At 42.6% G+C, this 21,365-nt stretch overlaps 3 protein-coding genes across 3 annotated transcripts; all 3 read left to right on the top strand.

Moving 5' to 3' along the window:
- Positions 1-290: 290 nt before the first annotated feature.
- On the top strand, positions 291-11,161 carry LOC149524061 (uncharacterized). The gene is made up of 2 exons (XM_089779747.1): positions 291-4,565; positions 5,864-11,161. Exon 2 carries the CDS (start codon positions 5,921-5,923, stop codon positions 7,568-7,570), a length of 1,650 nt encoding a protein of 549 aa, XP_089635873.1. The 5' UTR covers positions 291-4,565; positions 5,864-5,920; the 3' UTR covers positions 7,571-11,161.
- LOC112546572 (uncharacterized) lies at positions 10,873-17,607 on the top strand. Its single transcript, XM_089779746.1, has 2 exons — positions 10,873-11,010; positions 12,309-17,607. The coding sequence occupies exon 2, from the start codon at positions 12,366-12,368 to the stop codon at positions 14,013-14,015; it is 1,650 nt and encodes a 549-aa protein (XP_089635872.1). The 5' UTR covers positions 10,873-11,010; positions 12,309-12,365; the 3' UTR covers positions 14,016-17,607.
- On the top strand, positions 17,319-20,843 carry LOC149524060 (uncharacterized). Its single transcript, XM_089779748.1, has 2 exons — positions 17,319-17,456; positions 18,755-20,843. The coding sequence occupies exon 2, from the start codon at positions 18,812-18,814 to the stop codon at positions 20,459-20,461; it is 1,650 nt and encodes a 549-aa protein (XP_089635874.1). The 5' UTR covers positions 17,319-17,456; positions 18,755-18,811; the 3' UTR covers positions 20,462-20,843.
- Positions 20,844-21,365: the final 522 nt, after the last annotated feature.

The raw sequence follows: 21,365 nt of genomic DNA, 5'->3' as shown, positions 1-21,365 counted from the left end.
CTCCGCGGCAGGCCCAGACTCCCAGCCGCCGCAGTCAGAGCCCGCCTGCTGTGCAGGCAGCTGTGCGGCTGGTGGCTCCCTGCAGGCGCTGTTCTCCCGGCGCGGTGCTGTACAGCGGCCCGGGCTCAGGCGGACTCTGGGTCTTTCCTCTCCCCCAAACCAGCTTTCTTACCAGGGAATTGGCTGTGAACCCGGGGCTGTAACCTGCGCTAGTCAAGGAGGAGCCCTGGGGCACCTGAGAGCCGGACACGTTTATGTGGGTATCAGCTGTTGTGGGTAGAACCCACTTCGTCAGGCGCATACCTTTCACCCCGGAAAGTGTATATGCTAATAAAGCCGTTAGTCTTTCAGGTGCCACAGGACTCCTGGTTGGTATTGCAGACACAGACTAATACGGCTACTCCTCTGAGACTTGCGCTTATTGGACAGCCGCTGGGATTAAGGCCAGGGCGCTGCTGTGTAGGTTTGCTGGCTGCTCTGCTGCTGGAAACCACTTAATGCCTTTCAGTGCAGCCACCTTTATATTAAGTCACAAAGATTGAGGCTCTGGCTGAAGAGTTTTTCTTCTCAGGGCTCCTGTATACAGTCAGTCCCCGGGTTACGTACAAGATAGGGACTGTAGGTTTGTTCTTAAGTTGAATTTGTATGTATGTCGGAACTGGTACATATTGTAGGGGAAGCTCTAGTCAAACATTTCTCCAGAGCTCAGTTTTATTCTCCCACATCTCACTTCCCTCAGTCCTTTATTCTCAAGCTGAGGTGTCTGCTGAGAAAAGCCGCTCCGCGTCTCCCTGGTCTGCTGGGGGGAAGCAGCTAGTATGGGGTTGCCTCACCCCGTTTGTAAGTAGGGATCCGATGTAAGTCGGATCCATGTAACCCGGGGACTGCCTGTACTCTGTTCTTTGGGTACGAGGATGGGTTTCAGGCCCTTTAGCTGTTGCTTTGTATTCTTCTCTAATGGGACGTTTGCTTCCTTTATCTCAGCTACTGCTGTACTTGCTGCCTTCTGGATGGGTCCTCTTCAGTGTGACTATGTTCTCCATCTGAGTTGGAGTCAGTCTAATTTCTTCCTTTTACTCTTATGTAAACTCAGGTTTTTGAAGAGGCCAAGAGACCTTTATAAAAATGTTTTGTGATACTAAATTTTACAAGCTTTTTTAATATTCATGAATATCTGGGCAATTCAAAATTCAGTAAGAGTGGATGCCTCAAAATCTGCTGCTATAACTTTTTAAAAGTTATTTGGAAATACAAAAAAACCTCAGTTGTACTGTTTCCCCTTCTTTTGTTTAATTTTCACCAGCAATAGTAAAAGTTCCAAAGTAAGTGTCCAAGGATACACAAACATTTGTCATATCTGCAAGCATGTTATTTTGAAAAAAATGATAAATGATGGCTCAGCTAACCAGGTTACCTATTAGGATTACTTTTGCATAGTGCATGTCAATTGACTAGTCATATTTGGTACTATATTACTGACACTTCAAATACAAGTGACATGTCTACTGTAAAAAGCACCTAAGTAATGGATGATACATTTCTTGTAGGAAAATGTATTATGCCTTTGTTAAATACATTATTGTAATTGTTTACGTAAAATAATGTGATTACATATAGCTGCTTATTTTAAGCTATTTTAGCAATCCTGTTTTACAACCATGTGGCTCAAACAAAATGGTAATGAAAGATGGGAGGATGAGCATAAAGATCATATACTGTTAGGGGTAGGGACCATCATTGTGGTTAGCACTGGGACTTTTATGTGCTACTGTGCTGTAAATAATGTTACAAATCTTGAGATAATTTCATTATTGGTGTGACTTTACTCTGATCATGTAATGGATTAATTTAATCCCATATAGCATGTGGAAGTCATCCAAAAATGGAGTGGACAGAAATTTCCCATATGTCCTCCTTTATACAGTTGGTCTTTGAACTATATAAAAAAATGTTCTCAGTCTCAAACAAAACTTTTTACAAAAAAGAAGTATTTTTTTGCAAGGCAAGATACTCTCTGTTTGAGGCTTAGTCCGCTGGCCATGTGACGTGTCATTCCCAATCCTGGACTATTAAAATCCCTTCTTACAAATAAGGACAGGCAGTTTTCCCATTTGCTGCTTAGCTAGTGCCACTTCCCCAATGGCTGGTAGGAGAACCTAGGCTCACCCTCTATTCTGGATTCCAATCCAGGGATCCTCTAATTCAGGTTTTCAAACTATGGGCCGCAGCTTGTAAGGGCAAGCCACAAACTGGACCTGAGATGCTTTACTTGTACCTTCATAGGTATGGGAGGGTGGGTTGCAGCTCCCATTGGCCGCAGATTGCCATTTCTGGCCAATCGGAGCAGTGAGAAATGATATGGACGGGGACACCATTTCATGCAGCTCCCATTGGCCGGGAATGGTGATCCACAGTCAATGGGAGCTGTGATTGCCTGTACCAAAGTAAGTTCCTGTGTGGAGGCACAGGTAAACAAAACATCTCGCAGCCAGCTAGCGGCTTGTCTTTAGAAGCCATGACCCAGAGTTTAAAAACCCCTGCTCTAATCAGCTGTCAAGGTCTGTTTCATTGTGGACCTTTCTCCCTTTACTCTGGATCATTTTCTAACCTTCTGGCTCCCCCACTCAGAGTTTGCTGGCCCCAAAACTCTCTCTTCCTGTAAAATAACTGTATACTACTTTGACTCCGTAGCCTCCAAACACACCTCCCTTCTCCCACTGAATGACTGCAGACTACTCCCTACAGCGCCTCCTTGCTACCAACAGCGGGTCTATGAATCCAGTCCGGTTTATCCTTCCTTGGGTGGGCACCCTCATTCAGGGGATTACATACTGGCTCCCTTATTAGCCTACATTAATCCTTTCAGGTATATTAAACTCCAAAAATATGGCCCTATTTGGAGAACTGCAGCACCCCTTCGTCTCCTGTAGTTTCAGTTACCCTTCTGCTGGGCCCAGACTATGAGTAGGAGGAAGCTGCCAGACTTAAGATCGGGACAAGGACTCTGGGGAGAATGGAACTGGAGACTGGCAAGGGGAAAGAAACACTGGGAGTTGAGATGGGACTAGCTGGACAAAGAAAATGGGATTGAGAGTGGAGGCTGCAAAATGCTGAACACTCACAACTGAAGTTAATGGAAGCTATTCTTTGAACAAAAAAGCAATATTTTTTTGCAAGGGAAGATATTCTCTGTTTGAGGCTTAATCCGCTGGCTATGTCACATGTAAAATGCTAGGTACTCTGAAAAATCTTGTATTAGAGGTCACAAAGGCTAAGTATCCAAAAATAGCTATTCCATTTCTTTTGAGCAAGCCCGTTTTTTCAAAATGTAATGAGCTTGCTATTCCGACATCCCTGTAAACATCATTCCATGAGGAGTAAGGGATGGTTCAGAATAGCGCTTTATTTTGAAAGTTGGTGTTGTGTAGACAGTGCCAAATTCCCAAATAAGCTATTTTGAAATTAACTCAAAATAGGCTATGCAATTTTTGTGTCTTCTTTCACAGTGGCTGGGCTGGAACAGCTGACTGTGTAAGGCAGAAATGCTGAATAGAGGAAGATCTGAGTAAATGTTAAGGCCTACCACCTGTAATGAATATAAGTGATGTAATGCTGTGGAAAATTGTAAATTGTAAGAAAATGTTTGTAAGACCATTAATAATGGAGAAGTTGTTTAAAATGTAGTTTTCCAAAATGGAGTCCAAAACTCCATTTTGTACCTAGAACTTTGCAGATTTGTTTTTACAGTTGGGTATGGCATAGAATGTGCAGGTAGAATATTTAAGTTCGAAACCTGAGCTACCTGTCAGTTAAATTTGCATAAATATGAATATGCATGAGCATTTCTATCAGCCAATCAATTCATACCACGCTGAAAAAGCATCCTTGCCATATCCAATCAATTTAAAACATCTAGGTAATGAATATGTATAAAACCACCCTATATAAGTTTGGACCGAACGTCAGTCGGCTGGGGCCTGCAGCGTCGTGGGTTCGTCGGGTTAGTAGAGCATCCTAGCCTGGGCTCTTTTCCAGAAAGAATACCTTAATGGTATTTGTCATATACAGGATCTGTTAGTATCTTAATGGTACTAGGTACCCTTGTGGTACCGAACATCTTTATGATGTTCTAGTTTTCTTCATTGGGTTATATGACGGAAGGTCATTTTCCCACTTTAGTTAGTGTAGTTTAGTTCTTAGAATAGGATAGCTCTCCCATGTGTCATCAACAGGTGCGTTGGTCAACGTAAGGTCGGCCGTCATTGTGTTTGTTCGACGGGTGCGTCGGAGAGTGTAGGGTTTTATTTTAGGATTAGGATAAGTTAGGTACAGGGTCCACCATCGCCGGTTCGAGACGCTACCGAAGAGCGTGAAAAGGGCTGACGAGAGAACGATCCGTGGAAGACGAATCGCTGGTCGTCGTTCCCAATTCCTGCCTTCGTGAAACTATCTTGCCTCAAATCGCCCGACGAGGGATCGCCTGGTTGTTCCTCGCCCGAGGCTCCAAAACAGCCAAAGGCTTGAGGTCACCAGCTTCCGCGGCTCCACTATCGTCAAAGACTCTGGTAATATTTAAGGATTTAAGGGGACTTCCCCTTCTTATCCTTTAGGTTATTGTATAACGGGGACTGCCCCCGGGTTATTGTTAAACCGAGATATTGTGTGTGTTAAATTTTTACCTTGTTAAACAATATAGTCCTGTTGTTATAAAATCTATACATGGACTTATGTTTTCATTCATTGCGGTTTTGCACTTTAAACGGTAAATAGATACGGATAGAGGTCCAACCTGTTTTATCATCCCTAGAGGATTGGGAAGTGCCGAGCATTTCTTTGAGCATTGCCCTCTTACACCTTTGGTATCCTTAATCTGTTGATACTTATTAAAAGTATTCACGTAACAGAGTTTGGCGACTGCGGCAGGACCTCTCTAAAGTGCAATTAATTGGATTTTTACACAATATCTCGAGTTAACAAAGGGTTTCCCTGGGTGAGTACTGTTAACGTTGTGGGTTTCGGTAGATAAAAACAGCTAGGAGGGGATAGGTATCCCTGGACCGTGGATTGGCCACCCATAGTTTGGGGTCCCCAGGAACCTCCAAACTGCCCAACGTCTTTCTTAATCCTGACTGAAAACGGTCCACCCTTATTTTGGTCCCTGTGCCTTTAAGAGGCCTAGCATAGTAAGTTAAAGCCTAGAATTAAGTAGGTAGTCTCAGTTAGAGCTGCTAAGTTTGAACTGAGATAGGTTTAGGTTAGGTTAAATAAGGTCAGTGTCTCGAAATAAGTCTCAGTTCGGACTAGGAGTAGTCCGAGGCAAGCAATTCGAGCCTGACAGTAAGACTCTGCCTAAGGCTTAGTCCTTCTGGGTGGTTCGACTCTGAGGAGTTTGAGCCAGGGGTCCGGAACTCTCTGTGCATTTTCAGAGAGCCCCTCTTGGTTACCTGGTCCAAGAGCCCGTTGTTCCATAACAGAAGTAGTTCGAATTTGAGAGGTATCGAACTAAGAGGTTTGGACTAACAAGCCAGAAACCTCATTTTAAACCCCTCATAAAAGTTTTCCTTTGAGGGTTCCGAACGTTCGCAGTTCCGCCAGTTTGGGTTGGCGTGGAACGTTCGGGGTAATTTAAATAGGTTAACATTTGCATAGGGTGATTTGCATATTGGAACGTTGCCTAGCACGGAACGTTCATTGGCGTTGCTTGGCAACCGCTGCTTACTGTGTGCAGCGCAGCTTACTGTGCAGGGTTCCAAGGCGTACCAAACCCAAACTGCACAGTTATTTTTGATAGTTTTAAGGTAAATTCTGTGGGACAGTGAGGCTTGATCAACCTACTGTACCCAATAACCCCATTATTTATCAGGTTTCATCCACCAACTTTGTGAGTTGGTGAGTAGCTCACAGAGTCTAGCCCGACGTGATGGCGACCAAAGTATTTGGACTTGAAGGCTGTCGATCCCTGGAGCAGTCTAATGAATGTTATCTTGAGTCAGATATTAATGAATATGTAAAGAATGTAAATGTTTGGGATGTTACTGTATTAACTGGTGTTAAAAGCCTAGATAATTTTAAGGTTATGTGGAAAAAGTACATAACTAGTAAACCAAAACCTAACAAAAAGACAAAGAAAAAAGCTCTCATTCACGGTCTGGCTGTGATAACCAAATCCCTGAATGAGGAGGTACAGAGCTTAGGAAAACAATTTAAGGATGCTCAAGAAGTAAGGTTGTTACAGGATGCAACCATTGAAAATTTAAAATCTGAATTGGCTAAAAGAGAAAAGAAATATGAATTGATTTGTACGCAAAAGGATGCTTTAACTCGGCAAATGGAAGAAGTCATGGGTAGATGTCAGTATCTAGAGAATGAATTATCCAATAATGCAGTCAAGTTTAATGACTCGAAGGCAACTATCAGACACCTCTTAGATGATAAGAGGCAACAGGTTTCTGTATCGGCGGACCACACCAAATGTCAGGAAAAGATTGTGGAACTGGAACAAAAATTGGGTCTGGCAAGAGGATTTGTCTCTGCCATAAACGAAGGAATAGAGAAGGACATTTATGAAAACACCCTTCTAACCAAACAGTTAGTAGAAGGTATGATGGAACCTATAATTACCACCGAAGTGTTCCACCCTGGAGATCCAACTCCAGTGGTGAAATATGAGAGGAGGATCTTATCACCGGAACAAGCGAGAGCCGTAGGGCAAAATTTGGGACCTTGTAGAAGATCCAATGCGCTTAATTGGATGGCAAAGCTGGCCAGAACCAATTTGACTAGTGATGATATTCTGGTGGTCTTAAGAGAATGCTTACTACCTAAAGATTTCATTGCATTCCCTGCAGACCTTGCCACTACCATCAATCCCTACTTCAACCTGATGTTTAAAGCTATTTATAATGTATTTTACCCGAATGATGATATTCGAGGTACATATTACACAGATAAACAGCTTGAAGGAGAAAGGCCCGAACTATACTTCATCCGAAAAGAATTGCTACAAAGATTGGCAGGCCTAGCCACAGGAACAAATGGGGAAACAGTCCACGACACTCCTGAATTTAGAAGATGTCTGTTTAAAGGGCTCATTCCATCCATCAAAGCATCATTGAGTGGTCTAGATATCGACAGAGTGTCGTTGGATATTATGAAGAATAGAGTCAGGGAAGTGTTTGAATGGCAAGTGCAAGCCGGATTGATAAAAATTACCATGCCTCACAAGAAGATATCCGAGGTAAAGGATGTGAGAACTCAGGGAATGGGTAGAAGAAGACCACCTCCAGTTCCGAGAAAAGATCAGAGAAATAATATATACAAACAAAATAATGATAAAGAATCTTTGCCTTTCCAGCCGACCAAGATGTTTAAAGGTAAAAGAGAAGATCTAGTTACCACTAGGCAGATCCTCGCTAATAGACTAGCTAGATACCTCCCATGGCCTAAGGTACGGGAGATGGAGATGGATGAGATATTTATTGAATTGGCACGAATGGAGACAAATGTTTCCCCAATGATATCCCAGGGACAAAACCCTCCGATATCAGCCATTGATACTTCTCAATATTGAAGAAGCCTGAATCGGCCTCAGCCCCTAGAAAATCTTACTAAAATTAGTTATGATGTATTTGGAAGACCACAATTTCAGTGGAATTAGAAGGCCGATTTGGAAAAGTAATACAAAGAATGTTGGTGGACACAGGGGCATCCACTAGCATAATCTGTACACAAGCATCTCCAACAGTAAGACAATCTAAGTTTACCTTCTTTAAGATATTGCAATCCTATAATGGAAAAAAATCAAAAGTGCCCTTTGCCAGTGATATTACTTGTAGAATAGGGAATATGGAAGCTAGACTGCCAATAGGTCTTCAAGATCTAGATGGCACTGGCATATTAGGAAGTGACATAATGCGAAAACTCGGTCTCATTATTGATCTACCAAATTGACGAATCCGACGGGCAGAATTTGACAGAGCAGATGCTGCTGTGGTAATTCCCAGTGGACACCGCCTAGGTGCAATCAAGGCAAGTGAAAGTTTAAAAACACCTAACTGGGATGAAGACATCCAAGAAGCAATTAAAGATCAGCTGGCAGTGTTTGCCACACACAAGCAAAGTTGTGGAAAAACCGGTGAAGTTGTGGAAGTTCCTGGTCCGGATCCAAAACCGCTAAGACAATATCGCTACCCTTCAGAAGCAGAGAGTGGAATAGAGGAGACTATCAATAACTTAGTCTCCCAGGGAGTTTTAATTAAGACGCAAAGTCCCTGTAATTCGCCCATATGGCCCGTGCTTAAAGCAGACGGAAAAACTTGGAGGTTGACAGTGGACTACCGGGGTGTTAATAAAGTGACCCCGAGGATGGCTCCTATTGTGGCCAAATTTCCAGAAATCATGGCCCAAATTGCTGAAGGTGCAAGATGGTTTTCAGTCACTGATATAAGTAACGCATTCTTCTCGATACCAATTGCCCCCTTTGCTTGGCATAAGTTTGCGTTTACTTTCAAGGACCAACAGTATACTTTTACAAGATTACCACAAGGTTTCCACAACTCGCCAACGATATGTCACAGAATCATTCGGAAGGTCCTGAAAGATCTGCCAAGTGCCAAGCATATTATGTCATATGTTGATGACATATTAATTGCTACGGAAGACCGGAAGTCTCATTTGAAGGTATTAGAAGAGGTATTAGCTGCCTTACGAAAAGCAGGTTTCTTAATTAACCCAGAAAAGGCACAGCTTGTGAAGAAGGAAGTAAATTATCTAGGTGTACAGCTTGGACAAGCTGGAAGAAAACCAGACCAAGCAAGAGTGGAGCTGATCTCTAAGCTACCAGCGCCCACCAACGTACACAGCCTCCGGACCTTTTTAGGTCTAGTTGGTTTCTCTCGAGATTTCATCGAGGAGTTCGGCAAAAACGCCCGACCACTCCACAAACTGTTAAATAAAAGGCAAGAGCGGGAATGGGGCGAAGAGCAAAAGCAAGCTTTTCAATACCTCCGAACAGCTTTAATGAAAGCACCGGCACTAGCCTATCCGAATCCAGATAAGGAGTATCATCTATCCCTAACTGCAGGCAAGGCGGCGATTGGAGCGGTTCTGTTACAAGAACAGGGTACCTCGTGAAAGCCGGTAGCCTATGGCTCTAAAACTCTGTCCGGCTGCGAAAGACAATATTCAGCATGTGAAAAAGAAGTATTGGCTCTAACGTGGGCGCTGATCCATTGGGAGTACCTAATTGGAAAGGCACCCATCATTTTGAAAACCAATCATACCCCCGTACGATACATCAATTCCCTCCAAGCTAACAATGGCCAAGTGAGTCATCCAAGGCTAGCGAAATGGACGCTAACCTTGATGAACCATGACATCAAAGTTGAGCCAACAAAGAACTCGCCAATGGTTCCCGCAGTCCATGCAACTCCAATAGATCCTGGACAAGATCATCAGTGGCCACTTCCAGAATCTGGAAAATCAAAGGTCAAGTCACCGTTTGACCTCCTAACTAAATATGAAGATGTGAAGAACAATGCCACACAAATATATGTGGTTGATGGTAGCTGTTATCGACATGAGGGCAGTGTAGTCACTGGTGCAGCAGCTCTCCAAGCGTCTACAGGAAAAAAGATTCAAAAACCTGTGAATATTCCCTCAGCGCAAACAAATAGTCCAAATTTGCAAGAAAATCCACATAAAAAAAACTAGATGGTCCAAATTATTTGGAAACATCGTTGGAAACGTAGGTTATATTAGTGTTACATCTCTACTAACCAATCCCTTAGGTTTGATCATCATTTATATCACCATATTGACCATTTATGTAATAGCTTTGTCCTGTTATTTCTGTTGTCCACCAAGAAAATTGTCTGAGAAGGTCTGCATTCGAATCTGCCTAAATTAATGTAATAAATATCTTCGTTTTCCTTTCGATCTTTATCAAGGAGGGGAAATGTAAGGCAGAAATGCTGAATAGAGGAAGATCTGAGTAAATTTTAAGGCCTACCACCTGTAATGAATATAAGTGATGTAATGCTGTGGAAAATTGTAAATTGTAAGAAAATGTTTGTAAGACCATTAATAATGGAGACGTTGTTTAAAATGTAGTTTTCCAAAATGGAGTCCAAAACTCCATTTTGTACCTAGAACTTTGCAGATTTGTTTTTACAGTTGGGTATGGCATAGAATGTGCAGGTAGAATATTTAAGTTCGAAACCTGAGCTACCTGTCAGTTAAATTTGCATAAATATGAATATGCATGAGCATTTCTATCAGCCAATCAATTCATACCACGCTGAAAAAGCATCCTTGCCATATCCAATCAATTTAAAACATCTAGGTAATGAATATGTATAAAACCACCCTATATAAGTTTGGACCGAACGTCAGTTCGTGCTGGTTCCCGGATATAGCTGGGGCCTGCAGCGTCGTGGGTTCGTCGGGTTAGTAGAGCATCCTAGCCTGGGCTCTTTTCCAGAAAGAATACCTTAATGGTATTTGTCATATACAGGATCTGTTAGTATCTTAATGGTACTAGGTACCCTTGTGGTACCGAACATCTTTATGATGTTCTAGTTTTCTTCATTGGGTTATATGATGGAAGGTCATTTTCCCACTTTAGTTAGTGTAGTTTAGTTCTTAGAATAGGATAGATCTCCCATGTGTCATCAACAGGTGCGTCGGTCAACGTAAGGTCGGCCGTCATCGTGTTTGTTCGACGGGTGCGTCGGAGAGTGTAGGGTTTTATTTTAGGATTAGGATAAGTTAGGTACAGGGTCCACCATCGCCGGTTCGAGACGCTACCGAAGAGCGTGAAAAGGGCTGACGAGAGAACGATCCGTGGAAGACGAATCGCCGGTCGTCGTTCCCAATTCCTGCCTTCGTGAAACTATCTTGCCTCAAATCGCCCGACGAGGGATCGCCTGGTTGTTCCTCGCCCGAGGCTCCAAAACAGCCAAAGGCTTGAGGTCACCAGCTTCCGCGGCTCCACTATCGTCAAAGACTCTGGTAATATTTAAGGATTTAAGGGGACTTCCCCTTCTTATCCTTTAGGTTATTGTATAACGGGGACTGCCCCCGGGTTATTGTTAAACCGAGATATTGTGTGTGTTAAATTTTTACCTTGTTAAACAATATAGTCCTGTTGTTATAAAATCTATACATGGACTTATGTTTTCATTCATTGCGGTTTTGCACTTTAAACGGTAAATAGATACGGATAGAGGTCCAACCTGTTTTACCATCCCTAGAGGATTGGGAAGTGCCGAGCATTTCTTTGAGCATTGCCCTCTTACACCTTTGGTATCCTTAATCTGTTGGTACTTATTAAAAGTATTCACGTAACAGAGTTTGGCGACCGCGGCAGGACCTCTCTAAAGTGCAATTAATTGGATTTTTACACAATATCTCGAGTTAACAAAGGGTTTCCCTGGGTGAATACTGTTAACGTTGTGGGTTTCGGTAGATAAAAACAGCTAGGAGGGGATAGGTATCCCTGGACCGTGGATTGGCCACCCATAGTTTGGGGTCCCCAGGAACCTCCAAACTGCCCAACGTCTTTCTTAATCCTGACTGAAAACGGTCCACCCTTATTTTGGTCCCTGTGCCTTTAAGAGGCCTAGCATAGTAAGTTAAAGCCTAGAATTAAGTAGGTAGTCTCAGTTAGAGCTGCTAAGTTTGAACTGAGATAGGTTTAGGTTAGGTTAAATAAGGTCAGTGTCTCGAAATAAGTCTCAGTTCGGACTAGGAGTAGTCCGAGGCAAGCAATTCGAGCCTGACAGTAAGACTCTGCCTAAGGCTTAGTCCTTCTGGGTGGTTCGACTCTGAGGAGTTTGAGCCAGGGGTCCGGAACTCTCTGTGCATTTTCAGAGAGCCCCTCTTGGTTACCTGGTCCAAGAGCCCGTTGTTCCATAACAGAAGTAGTTCGAATTTGAGAGGTATCGAACTAAGAGGTTTGGACTAACAAGCCAGAAACCTCATTTTAAACCCCTCATAAAAGTTTTCCTTTGAGGGTTCCGAACGTTCGCAGTTCCGCCAGTTTGGGTTGGCGTGGAACGTTCGGGGTAATTTAAATAGGTTAACATTTGCATAGGGTGATTTGCATATTGGAACGTTGCCTAGCACGGAACGTTCATTGGCGTTGCTTGGCAACCGCTGCTTACTGTGTGCAGCGCAGCTTACTGTGCAGGGTTCCAAGGCGTACCAAACCCAAACTGCACAGTTATTTTTGATAGTTTTAAGGTAAATTCTGTGGGACAGTGAGGCTTGATCAACCTACTGTACCCAATAACCCCATTATTTATCAGGTTTCATCCACCAACTTTGTGAGTTGGTGAGTAGCTCACAGAGTCTAGCCCGACGTGATGGCGACCAAAGTATTTGGACTTGAAGGCTGTCGATCCCTGGAGCAGTCTAATGAATGTTATCTTGAGTCAGATATTAATGAATATGTAAAGAATGTAAATGTTTGGGATGTTACTGTATTAACTGGTGTTAAAAGCCTAGATAATTTTAAGGTTATGTGGAAAAAGTACATAACTAGTAAACCAAAACCTAACAAAAAGACAAAGAAAAAAGCTCTCATTTACGGTCTGGCTGTGATAACCAAATCCCTGAATGAGGAGGTACAGAGCTTAGGAAAACAATTTAAGGATGCTCAAGAAGTAAGGTTGTTACAGGATGCAACCATTGAAAATTTAAAATCTGAATTGGCTAAAAGAGAAAAGAAATATGAATTGATTTGTACGCAAAAGGATGCTTTAACTCGGCAAATGGAAGAAGTCATGGGTAGATGTCAGTATCTAGAGAATGAATTATCCAATAATGCAGTCAAGTTTAATGACTCGAAGGCAACTATCAGACACCTCTTAGATGATAAGAGGCAACAGGTTTCTGTATCGGCGGACCACACCAAATGTCAGGAAAAGATTGTGGAACTGGAACAAAAATTGGGTCTGGCAAGAGGATTTGTCTCTGCCATAAACGAAGGAATAGAGAAGGACATTTATGAAAACACCCTTCTAACCAAACAGTTAGTAGAAGGTATGATGGAACCTATAATTACCACCGAAGTGTTCCACCCTGGAGATCCAACTCCAGTGATGAAATATGAGAGGAGGATCTTATCACCGGAACAAGCGAGAGCCGTAGGGCAAAATTTGGGACCTTGTAGAAGATCCAATGCGCTTAATTGGATGGCAAAGCTGGCCAGAACCAATTTGACTAGTGATGATATTCTGGTGGTCTTAAGAGAATGCTTACTACCTAAAGATTTCATTGCATTCCCTGCAGACCTTGCCACTACCATCAATCCCTACTTCAACCTGATGTTTAAAGCTATTTATAATGTATTTTACCCAAATGATGATATTCGAGGTACATATTACACAGATAAACAGCTTGAAGGAGAAAGGCCCGAACTATACTTCATCCGAAAAGAATTGCTACAAAGATTGGCAGGCCTAGCCACAGGAACAAATGGGGAAACAGTCCACGACACTCCTGAATTTAGAAGATGTCTGTTTAAAGGGCTCATTCCATCCATCAAAGCATCATTGAGTGGTCTAGATATCGACAGAGTGTCGTTGGATATTATGAAGAATAGAGTCAGGGAAGTGTTTGAATGGCAAGTGCAAGCCGGATTGATAAAAATTACCATGCCTCACAAGAAGATATCCGAGGTAAAGGATGTGAGAACTCAGGGAATGGGTAGAAGAAGACCACCTCCAGTTCCGAGAAAAGATCAGAGAAATAATATATACAAACAAAATAATGATAAAGAATCTTTGCCTTTCCAGCCGACCAAGATGTTTAAAGGTAAAAGAGAAGATCTAGTTACCACTAGGCAGATCCTCGCTAATAGACTAGCTAGATACCTCCCATGGCCTAAGGTACGGGAGATGGAGATGGATGAGATATTTATTGAATTGGCACGAATGGAGACAAATGTTTCCCCAATGATATCCCAGGGACAAAACCCTCCGATATCAGCCATTGATACTTCTCAATATTGAAGAAGCCTGAATCGGCCTCAGCCCCTAGAAAATCTTACTAAAATTAGTTATGATGTATTTGGAAGACCACAATTTCAGTGGAATTAGAAGGCCGATTTGGAAAAGTAATACAAAGAATGTTGGTGGACTCAGGGGCATCCACTAGCATAATCTGTACACAAGCATCTCCAACAGTAAGACAATCTAAGTTTACCTTCTTTAAGATATTGCAATCCTATAATGGAAAAAAAATCAAAAGTGCCCTTTGCCAGTGATATTACTTGTAGAATAGGGAATATGGAAGCTAGACTGCCAATAGGTCTTCAAGATCTAGATGGCACTGGCATATTAGGAAGTGACATAATGCGAAAACTCGGTCTCATTATTGATCTACCAAATTGACGAATCCGACGGGCAGAATTTGACAGAGCAGATGCTGCTGTGGTAATTCCCAGTGGACACCGCCTAGGTGCAATCAAGGCAAGTGAAAGTTTAAAAACACCTAACTGGGATGAAGACATCCAAGAAGCAATTAAAGATCAGCTGGCAGTGTTTGCCACACACAAGCAAAGTTGTGGAAAAACCGGTGAAGTTGTGGAAGTTCCTGGTCCGGATCCAAAACCGCTAAGACAATATCGCTACCCTTCAGAAGCAGAGAGTGGAATAGAGGAGACTATCAATAACTTAGTCTCCCAGGGAGTTTTAATTAAGACGCAAAGTCCCTGTAATTCGCCCATATGGCCCGTGCTTAAAGCAGACGGAAAAACTTGGAGGTTGACAGTGGACTACCGGGGTGTTAATAAAGTGACCCCGAGGATGGCTCCTATTGTGGCCAAATTTCCAGAAATCATGGCCCAAATTGCTGAAGGTGCAAGATGGTTTTCAGTCACTGATATAAGTAACGCATTCTTCTCGATACCAATTGCCCCCTTTGCTTGGCATAAGTTTGCGTTTACTTTCAAGGACCAACAGTATACTTTTACAAGATTACCACAAGGTTTCCACAACTCGCCAACGATATGTCACAGAATCATTCGGAAGGTCCTGAAAGATCTGCCAAGTGCCAAGCATATTATGTCATATGTTGATGACATATTAATTGCTACGGAAGACCGGAAGTCTCATTTGAAGGTATTAGAAGAGGTATTAGCTGCCTTACGAAAAGCAGGTTTCTTAATTAACCCAGAAAAGGCACAGCTTGTGAAGAAGGAAGTAAATTATCTAGGTGTACAGCTTGGACAAGCTGGAAGAAAACCAGACCAAGCAAGAGTGGAGCTGATCTCTAAGCTACCAGCGCCCACCAACGTACACAGCCTCCGGACCTTTTTAGGTCTAGTTGGTTTCTCTCGAGATTTCATCGAGGAGTTCGGCAAAAACGCCCGACCACTCCACAAACTGTTAAATAAAAGGCAAGAGCGGGAATGGGGCGAAGAGCAAAAGCAAGCTTTTCAATACCTCCGAACAGCTTTAATGAAAGCACCGGCACTAGCCTATCCGAATCCAGATAAGGAGTATCATCTATCCCTAACTGCAGGCAAGGCGGCGATTGGAGCGGTTCTGTTACAAGAACAGGGTACCTCGTGAAAGCCGGTAGCCTATGGCTCTAAAACTCTGTCCGGCTGCGAAAGACAATATTCAGCATGTGAAAAAGAAGTATTGGCTCTAACGTGGGCGCTGATCCATTGGGAGTACCTAATTGGAAAGGCACCCATCATTTTGAAAACCAATCATACCCCCGTACGATACATCAATTCCCTCCAAGCTAACAATGGCCAAGTGAGTCATCCAAGGCTAGCGAAATGGACGCTAACCTTGATGAACCATGACATCAAAGTTGAGCCAACAAAGAACTCGCCAATGGTTCCCGCAGTCCATGCAACTCCAATAGATCCTGGACAAGATCATCAGTGGCCACTTCCAGAATCTGGAAAATCAAAGGTCAAGTCACCGTTTGACCTCCTAACTAAATATGAAGATGTAAAGAACAATGCCACACAAATATATGTGGTTGATGGTAGCTGTTATCGACATGAGGGCAGTGTAGTCACTGGTGCAGCAGCTCTCCAAGCGTCTACAGGAAAAAAGATTCAAAAACCTGTGAATATTCCCTCAGCGCAAACAAATAGTCCAAATTTGCAAGAAAATCCACATAAAAAAAACTAGATGGTCCAAATTATTTGGAAACATCGTTGGAAACGTAGGTTATATTAGTGTTACATCTCTACTAACCAATCCCTTAGGTTTGATCATCATTTATATCACCATATTGACCATTTATGTAATAGCTTTGTCCTGTTATTTCTGTTGTCCACCAAGAAAATTGTCTGAGAAGGTCTGCATTCGAATCTGCCTAAATTAATGTAATAAATATCTTCGTTTTCCTTTCGATCTTTATCAAGGAGGGGAAATGTAAGGCAGAAATGCTGAATAGAGGAAGATCTGAGTAAATTTTAAGGCCTACCACCTGTAATGAATATAAGTGATGTAATGCTGTGGAAAATTGTAAATTGTAAGAAAATGTTTGTAAGACCATTAATAATGGAGAAGTTGTTTAAAATGTAGTTTTCCAAAATGGAGTCCAAAACTCCATTTTGTACCTAGAACTTTGCAGATTTGTTTTTACAGTTGGGTATGGCATAGAATGTGCAGGTAGAATATTTAAGTTCGAAACCTGAGCTACCTGTCAGTTAAATTTGCATAAATATGAATATGCATGAGCATTTCTATCAGCCAATCAATTCATACCACGCTGAAAAAGCATCCTTGCCATATCCAATCAATTTAAAACATCTAGGTAATGAATATGTATAAAACCACCCTATATAAGTTTGGACCGAACGTCAGTTCGTGCTGGTTCCCGGATATAGCTGGGGCCTGCAGCGTCGTGGGTTCGTCGGGTTAGTAGAGCTTCCTAGCCTGGGCTCTTTTCCAGAAAGAATACCTTAATGGTATTTGTCATATACAGGATCTGTTAGTATCTTAATGGTACTAGGTACCCTTGTGGTACCGAACATCTTTATGGTGTTCTAGTTTTCTTCATTGGGTTATATGACGGAAGGTCATTTTCCCACTTTAGTTAGTGTAGTTTAGTTCTTAGAATAGGATAGATCTCCCATGTGTCATCAACAGGTGCGTCGGTCAACGTAAGGTCGGCCGTCATCGTGTTTGTTCGACGGGTGCGTCGGAGAGTGTAGGGTTTTATTTTAGGATTAGGATAAGTTAGGTACAGGGTCCACCATCGCCGGTTCGAGACGCTACCGAAGAGCGTGAAAAGGGCTGACGAGAGAACGATCCGTGGAAGACGAATCGCCGGTCGTCGTTCCCAATTCCTGCCTTCGTGAAACTATCTTGCCTCAAATCGCCCGACGAGGGATCGCCTGGTTGTTCCTCGCCCGAGGCTCCAAAACAGCCAAAGGCTTGAGGTCACCAGCTTCCGCGGCTCCACTATCGTCAAAGACTCTGGTAATATTTAAGGATTTAAGGGGACTTCCCCTTCTTATCCTTTAGGTTATTGTATAACGGGGACTGCCCCCGGGTTATTGTTAAACCGAGATATTGTGTGTGTTAAATTTTTACCTTGTTAAACAATATAGTCCTGTTGTTATAAAATCTATACATGGACTTATGTTTTCATTCATTGCGGTTTTGCACTTTAAACGGTAAATAGATACGGATAGAGGTCCAACCTGTTTTACCATCCCTAGAGGATTGGGAAGTGCCGAGCATTTCTTTGAGCATTGCCCTCTTACACCTTTGGTATCCTTAATCTGTTGATACTTATTAAAAGTATTCACGTAACAGAGTTTGGCGACCGCGGCAGGACCTCTCTAAAGTGCAATTAATTGGATTTTTACACAATATCTCGAGTTAACAAAGGGTTTCCCTGGGTGAGTACTGTTAACGTTGTGGGTTTCGGTAGATAAAAACAGCTAGGAGGGGATAGGTATCCCTGGACCGTGGATTGGCCACCCATAGTTTGGGGTCCCCAGGAACCTCCAAACTGCCCAACGTCTTTCTTAATCCTGACTGAAAACGGTCCACCCTTATTTTGGTCCCTGTGCCTTTAAGAGGCCTAGCATAGTAAGTTAAAGCCTAGAATTAAGTAGGTAGTCTCAGTTAGAGCTGCTAAGTTTGAACTGAGATAGGTTTAGGTTAGGTTAAATAAGGTCAGTGTCTCGAAATAAGTCTCAGTTCGGACTAGGAGTAGTCCGAGGCAAGCAATTCGAGCCTGACAGTAAGACTCTGCCTAAGGCTTAGTCCTTCTGGGTGGTTCGACTCTGAGGAGTTTGAGCCAGGGGTCCGGAACTCTCTGTGCATTTTCAGAGAGCCCCTCTTGGTTACCTGGTCCAAGAGCCCGTTGTTCCATAACAGAAGTAGTTCGAATTTGAGAGGTATCGAACTAAGAGGTTTGGACTAACAAGCCAGAAACCTCATTTTAAACCCCTCATAAAAGTTTTCCTTTGAGGGTTCCGAACGTTCGCAGTTCCGCCAGTTTGGGTTGGCGTGGAACGTTCGGGGTAATTTAAATAGGTTAACATTTGCATAGGGTGATTTGCATATTGGAACGTTGCCTAGCACGGAACGTTCATTGGCGTTGCTTGGCAACCGCTGCTTACTGTGTGCAGCGCAGCTTACTGTGCAGGGTTCCAAGGCGTACCAAACCCAAACTGCACAGTTATTTTTGATAGTTTTAAGGTAAATTCTGTGGGACAGTGAGGCTTGATCAACCTACTGTACCCAATAACCCCATTATTTATCAGGTTTCATCCACCAACTTTGTGAGTTGGTGAGTAGCTCACAGAGTCTAGCCCGACGTGATGGCGACCAAAGTATTTGGACTTGAAGGCTGTCGATCCCTGGAGCAGTCTAATGAATGTTATCTTGAGTCAGATATTAATGAATATGTAAAGAATGTAAATGTTTGGGATGTTACTGTATTAACTGGTGTTAAAAGCCTAGATAATTTTAAGGTTATGTGGAAAAAGTACATAACTAGTAAACCAAAACCTAACAAAAAGACAAAGAAAAAAGCTCTCATTCACGGTCTGGCTGTGATAACCAAATCCCTGAATGAGGAGGTACAGAGCTTAGGAAAACAATTTAAGGATGCTCAAGAAGTAAGGTTGTTACAGGATGCAACCATTGAAAATTTAAAATCTGAATTGGCTAAAAGAGAAAAGAAATATGAATTGATTTGTACGCAAAAGGATGCTTTAACTCGGCAAATGGAAGAAGTCATGGGTAGATGTCAGTATCTAGAGAATGAATTATCCAATAATGCAGTCAAGTTTAATGACTCGAAGGCAACTATCAGACACCTCTTAGATGATAAGAGGCAACAGGTTTCTGTATCGGCGGACCACACCAAATGTCAGGAAAAGATTGTGGAACTGGAACAAAAATTGGGTCTGGCAAGAGGATTTGTCTCTGCCATAAACGAAGGAATAGAGAAGGACATTTATGAAAACACCCTTCTAACCAAACAGTTAGTAGAAGGTATGATGGAACCTATAATTACCACCGAAGTGTTCCACCCTGGAGATCCAACTCCAGTGGTGAAATATGAGAGGAGGATCTTATCACCGGAACAAGCGAGAGCCGTAGGGCAAAATTTGGGACCTTGTAGAAGATCCAATGCGCTTAATTGGATGGCAAAGCTGGCCAGAACCAATTTGACTAGTGATGATATTCTGGTGGTCTTAAGAGAATGCTTACTACCTAAAGATTTCATTGCATTCCCTGCAGACCTTGCCACTACCATCAATCCCTACTTTAACCTGATGTTTAAAGCTATTTATAATGTATTTTACCCGAATGATGATATTCGAGGTACATATTACACAGATAAACAGCTTGAAGGAGAAAGGCCCGAACTATACTTCATCCGAAAAGAATTGCTACAAAGATTGGCAGGCCTAGCCACAGGAACAAATGGGGAAACAGTCCACGACACTCCTGAATTTAGAAGATGTCTGTTTAAAGGGCTCATTCCATCCATCAAAGCATCATTGAGTGGTCTAGATATCGACAGAGTGTCGTTGGATATTATGAAGAATAGAGTCAGGGAAGTGTTTGAATGGCAAGTGCAAGCCGGATTGATAAAAATTACCATGCCTCACAAGAAGATATCCGAGGTAAAGGATGTGAGAACTCAGGGAATGGGTAGAAGAAGACCACCTCCAGTTCCGAGAAAAGATCAGAGAAATAATATATACAAACAAAATAATGATAAAGAATCTTTGCCTTTCCAGCCGACCAAGATGTTTAAAGGTAAAAGAGAAGATCTAGTTACCACTAGGCAGATCCTCGCTAATAGACTAGCTAGATACCTCCCATGGCCTAAGGTACGGGAGATGGAGATGGATGAGATATTTATTGAATTGGCACGAATGGAGACAAATGTTTCCCCAATGATATCCCAGGGACAAAACCCTCCGATATCAGCCATTGATACTTCTCAATATTGAAGAAGCCTGAATCGGCCTCAGCCCCTAGAAAATCTTACTAAAATTAGTTATGATGTATTTGGAAGACCACAATTTCAGTGGAATTAGAAGGCCGATTTGGAAAAGTAATACAAAGAATGTTGGTGGACACAGGGGCATCCACTAGCATAATCTGTACACAAGCATCTCCAACAGTAAGACAATCTAAGTTTACCTTCTTTAAGATATTGCAATCCTATAATGGAAAAAAATCAAAAGTGCCCTTTGCCAGTGATATTACTTGTAGAATAGGGAATATGGAAGCTAGACTGCCAATAGGTCTTCAAGATCTAGATGGCACTGGCATATTAGGAAGTGACATAATGCGAAAACTCGGTCTCATTATTGATCTACCAAATTGACGAGTCCGACGGGCAGAATTTGACAGAGCAGATGCTGCTGTGGTAATTCCCAGTGGACACCGCCTAGGTGCAATCAAGGCAAGTGAAAGTTTAAAAACACCTAACTGGGATGAAGACATCCAAGAAGCAATTAAAGATCAGCTGGCAGTGTTTGCCACACACAAGCAAAGTTGTGGAAAAACCGGTGAAGTTGTGGAAGTTCCTGGTCCGGATCCAAAACCGCTAAGACAATATCGCTACCCTTCAGAAGCAGAGAGTGGAATAGAGGAGACTATCAATAACTTAGTCTCCCAGGGAGTTTTAATTAAGACGCAAAGTCCCTGTAATTCGCCCATATGGCCCGTGCTTAAAGCAGACGGAAAAACTTGGAGGTTGACAGTGGACTACCGGGGTGTTAATAAAGTGACCCCGAGGATGGCTCCTATTGTGGCCAAATTTCCAGAAATCATGGCCCAAATTGCTGAAGGTGCAAGATGGTTTTCAGTCATTGATATAAGTAACGCATTCTTCTCGATACCAATTGC

Source organism: Pelodiscus sinensis, chromosome 7, assembly GCF_052426305.1.
Source record: "Pelodiscus sinensis isolate ZL-2025 chromosome 7, ASM5242630v1, whole genome shotgun sequence".
Lineage (NCBI taxonomy): Eukaryota > Metazoa > Chordata > Testudines > Trionychidae > Pelodiscus > Pelodiscus sinensis.
Note: the sequence above shows the minus strand (reverse complement) of the source record. Positions and strands in the feature narration are given on the sequence as shown.

What these genes read in the sequence shown, in the direction of transcription:
- LOC149524061 (XM_089779747.1), top strand. Translation starts at nt 5,921, where the DNA reads ATGGCGACCAAAGTATTTGGACTTGAAGGCTGTCGATCCCTGGAGCAG.
- LOC149524060 (XM_089779748.1), top strand. Translation starts at nt 18,812, where the DNA reads ATGGCGACCAAAGTATTTGGACTTGAAGGCTGTCGATCCCTGGAGCAG.
- LOC112546572 (XM_089779746.1), top strand. Translation starts at nt 12,366, where the DNA reads ATGGCGACCAAAGTATTTGGACTTGAAGGCTGTCGATCCCTGGAGCAG.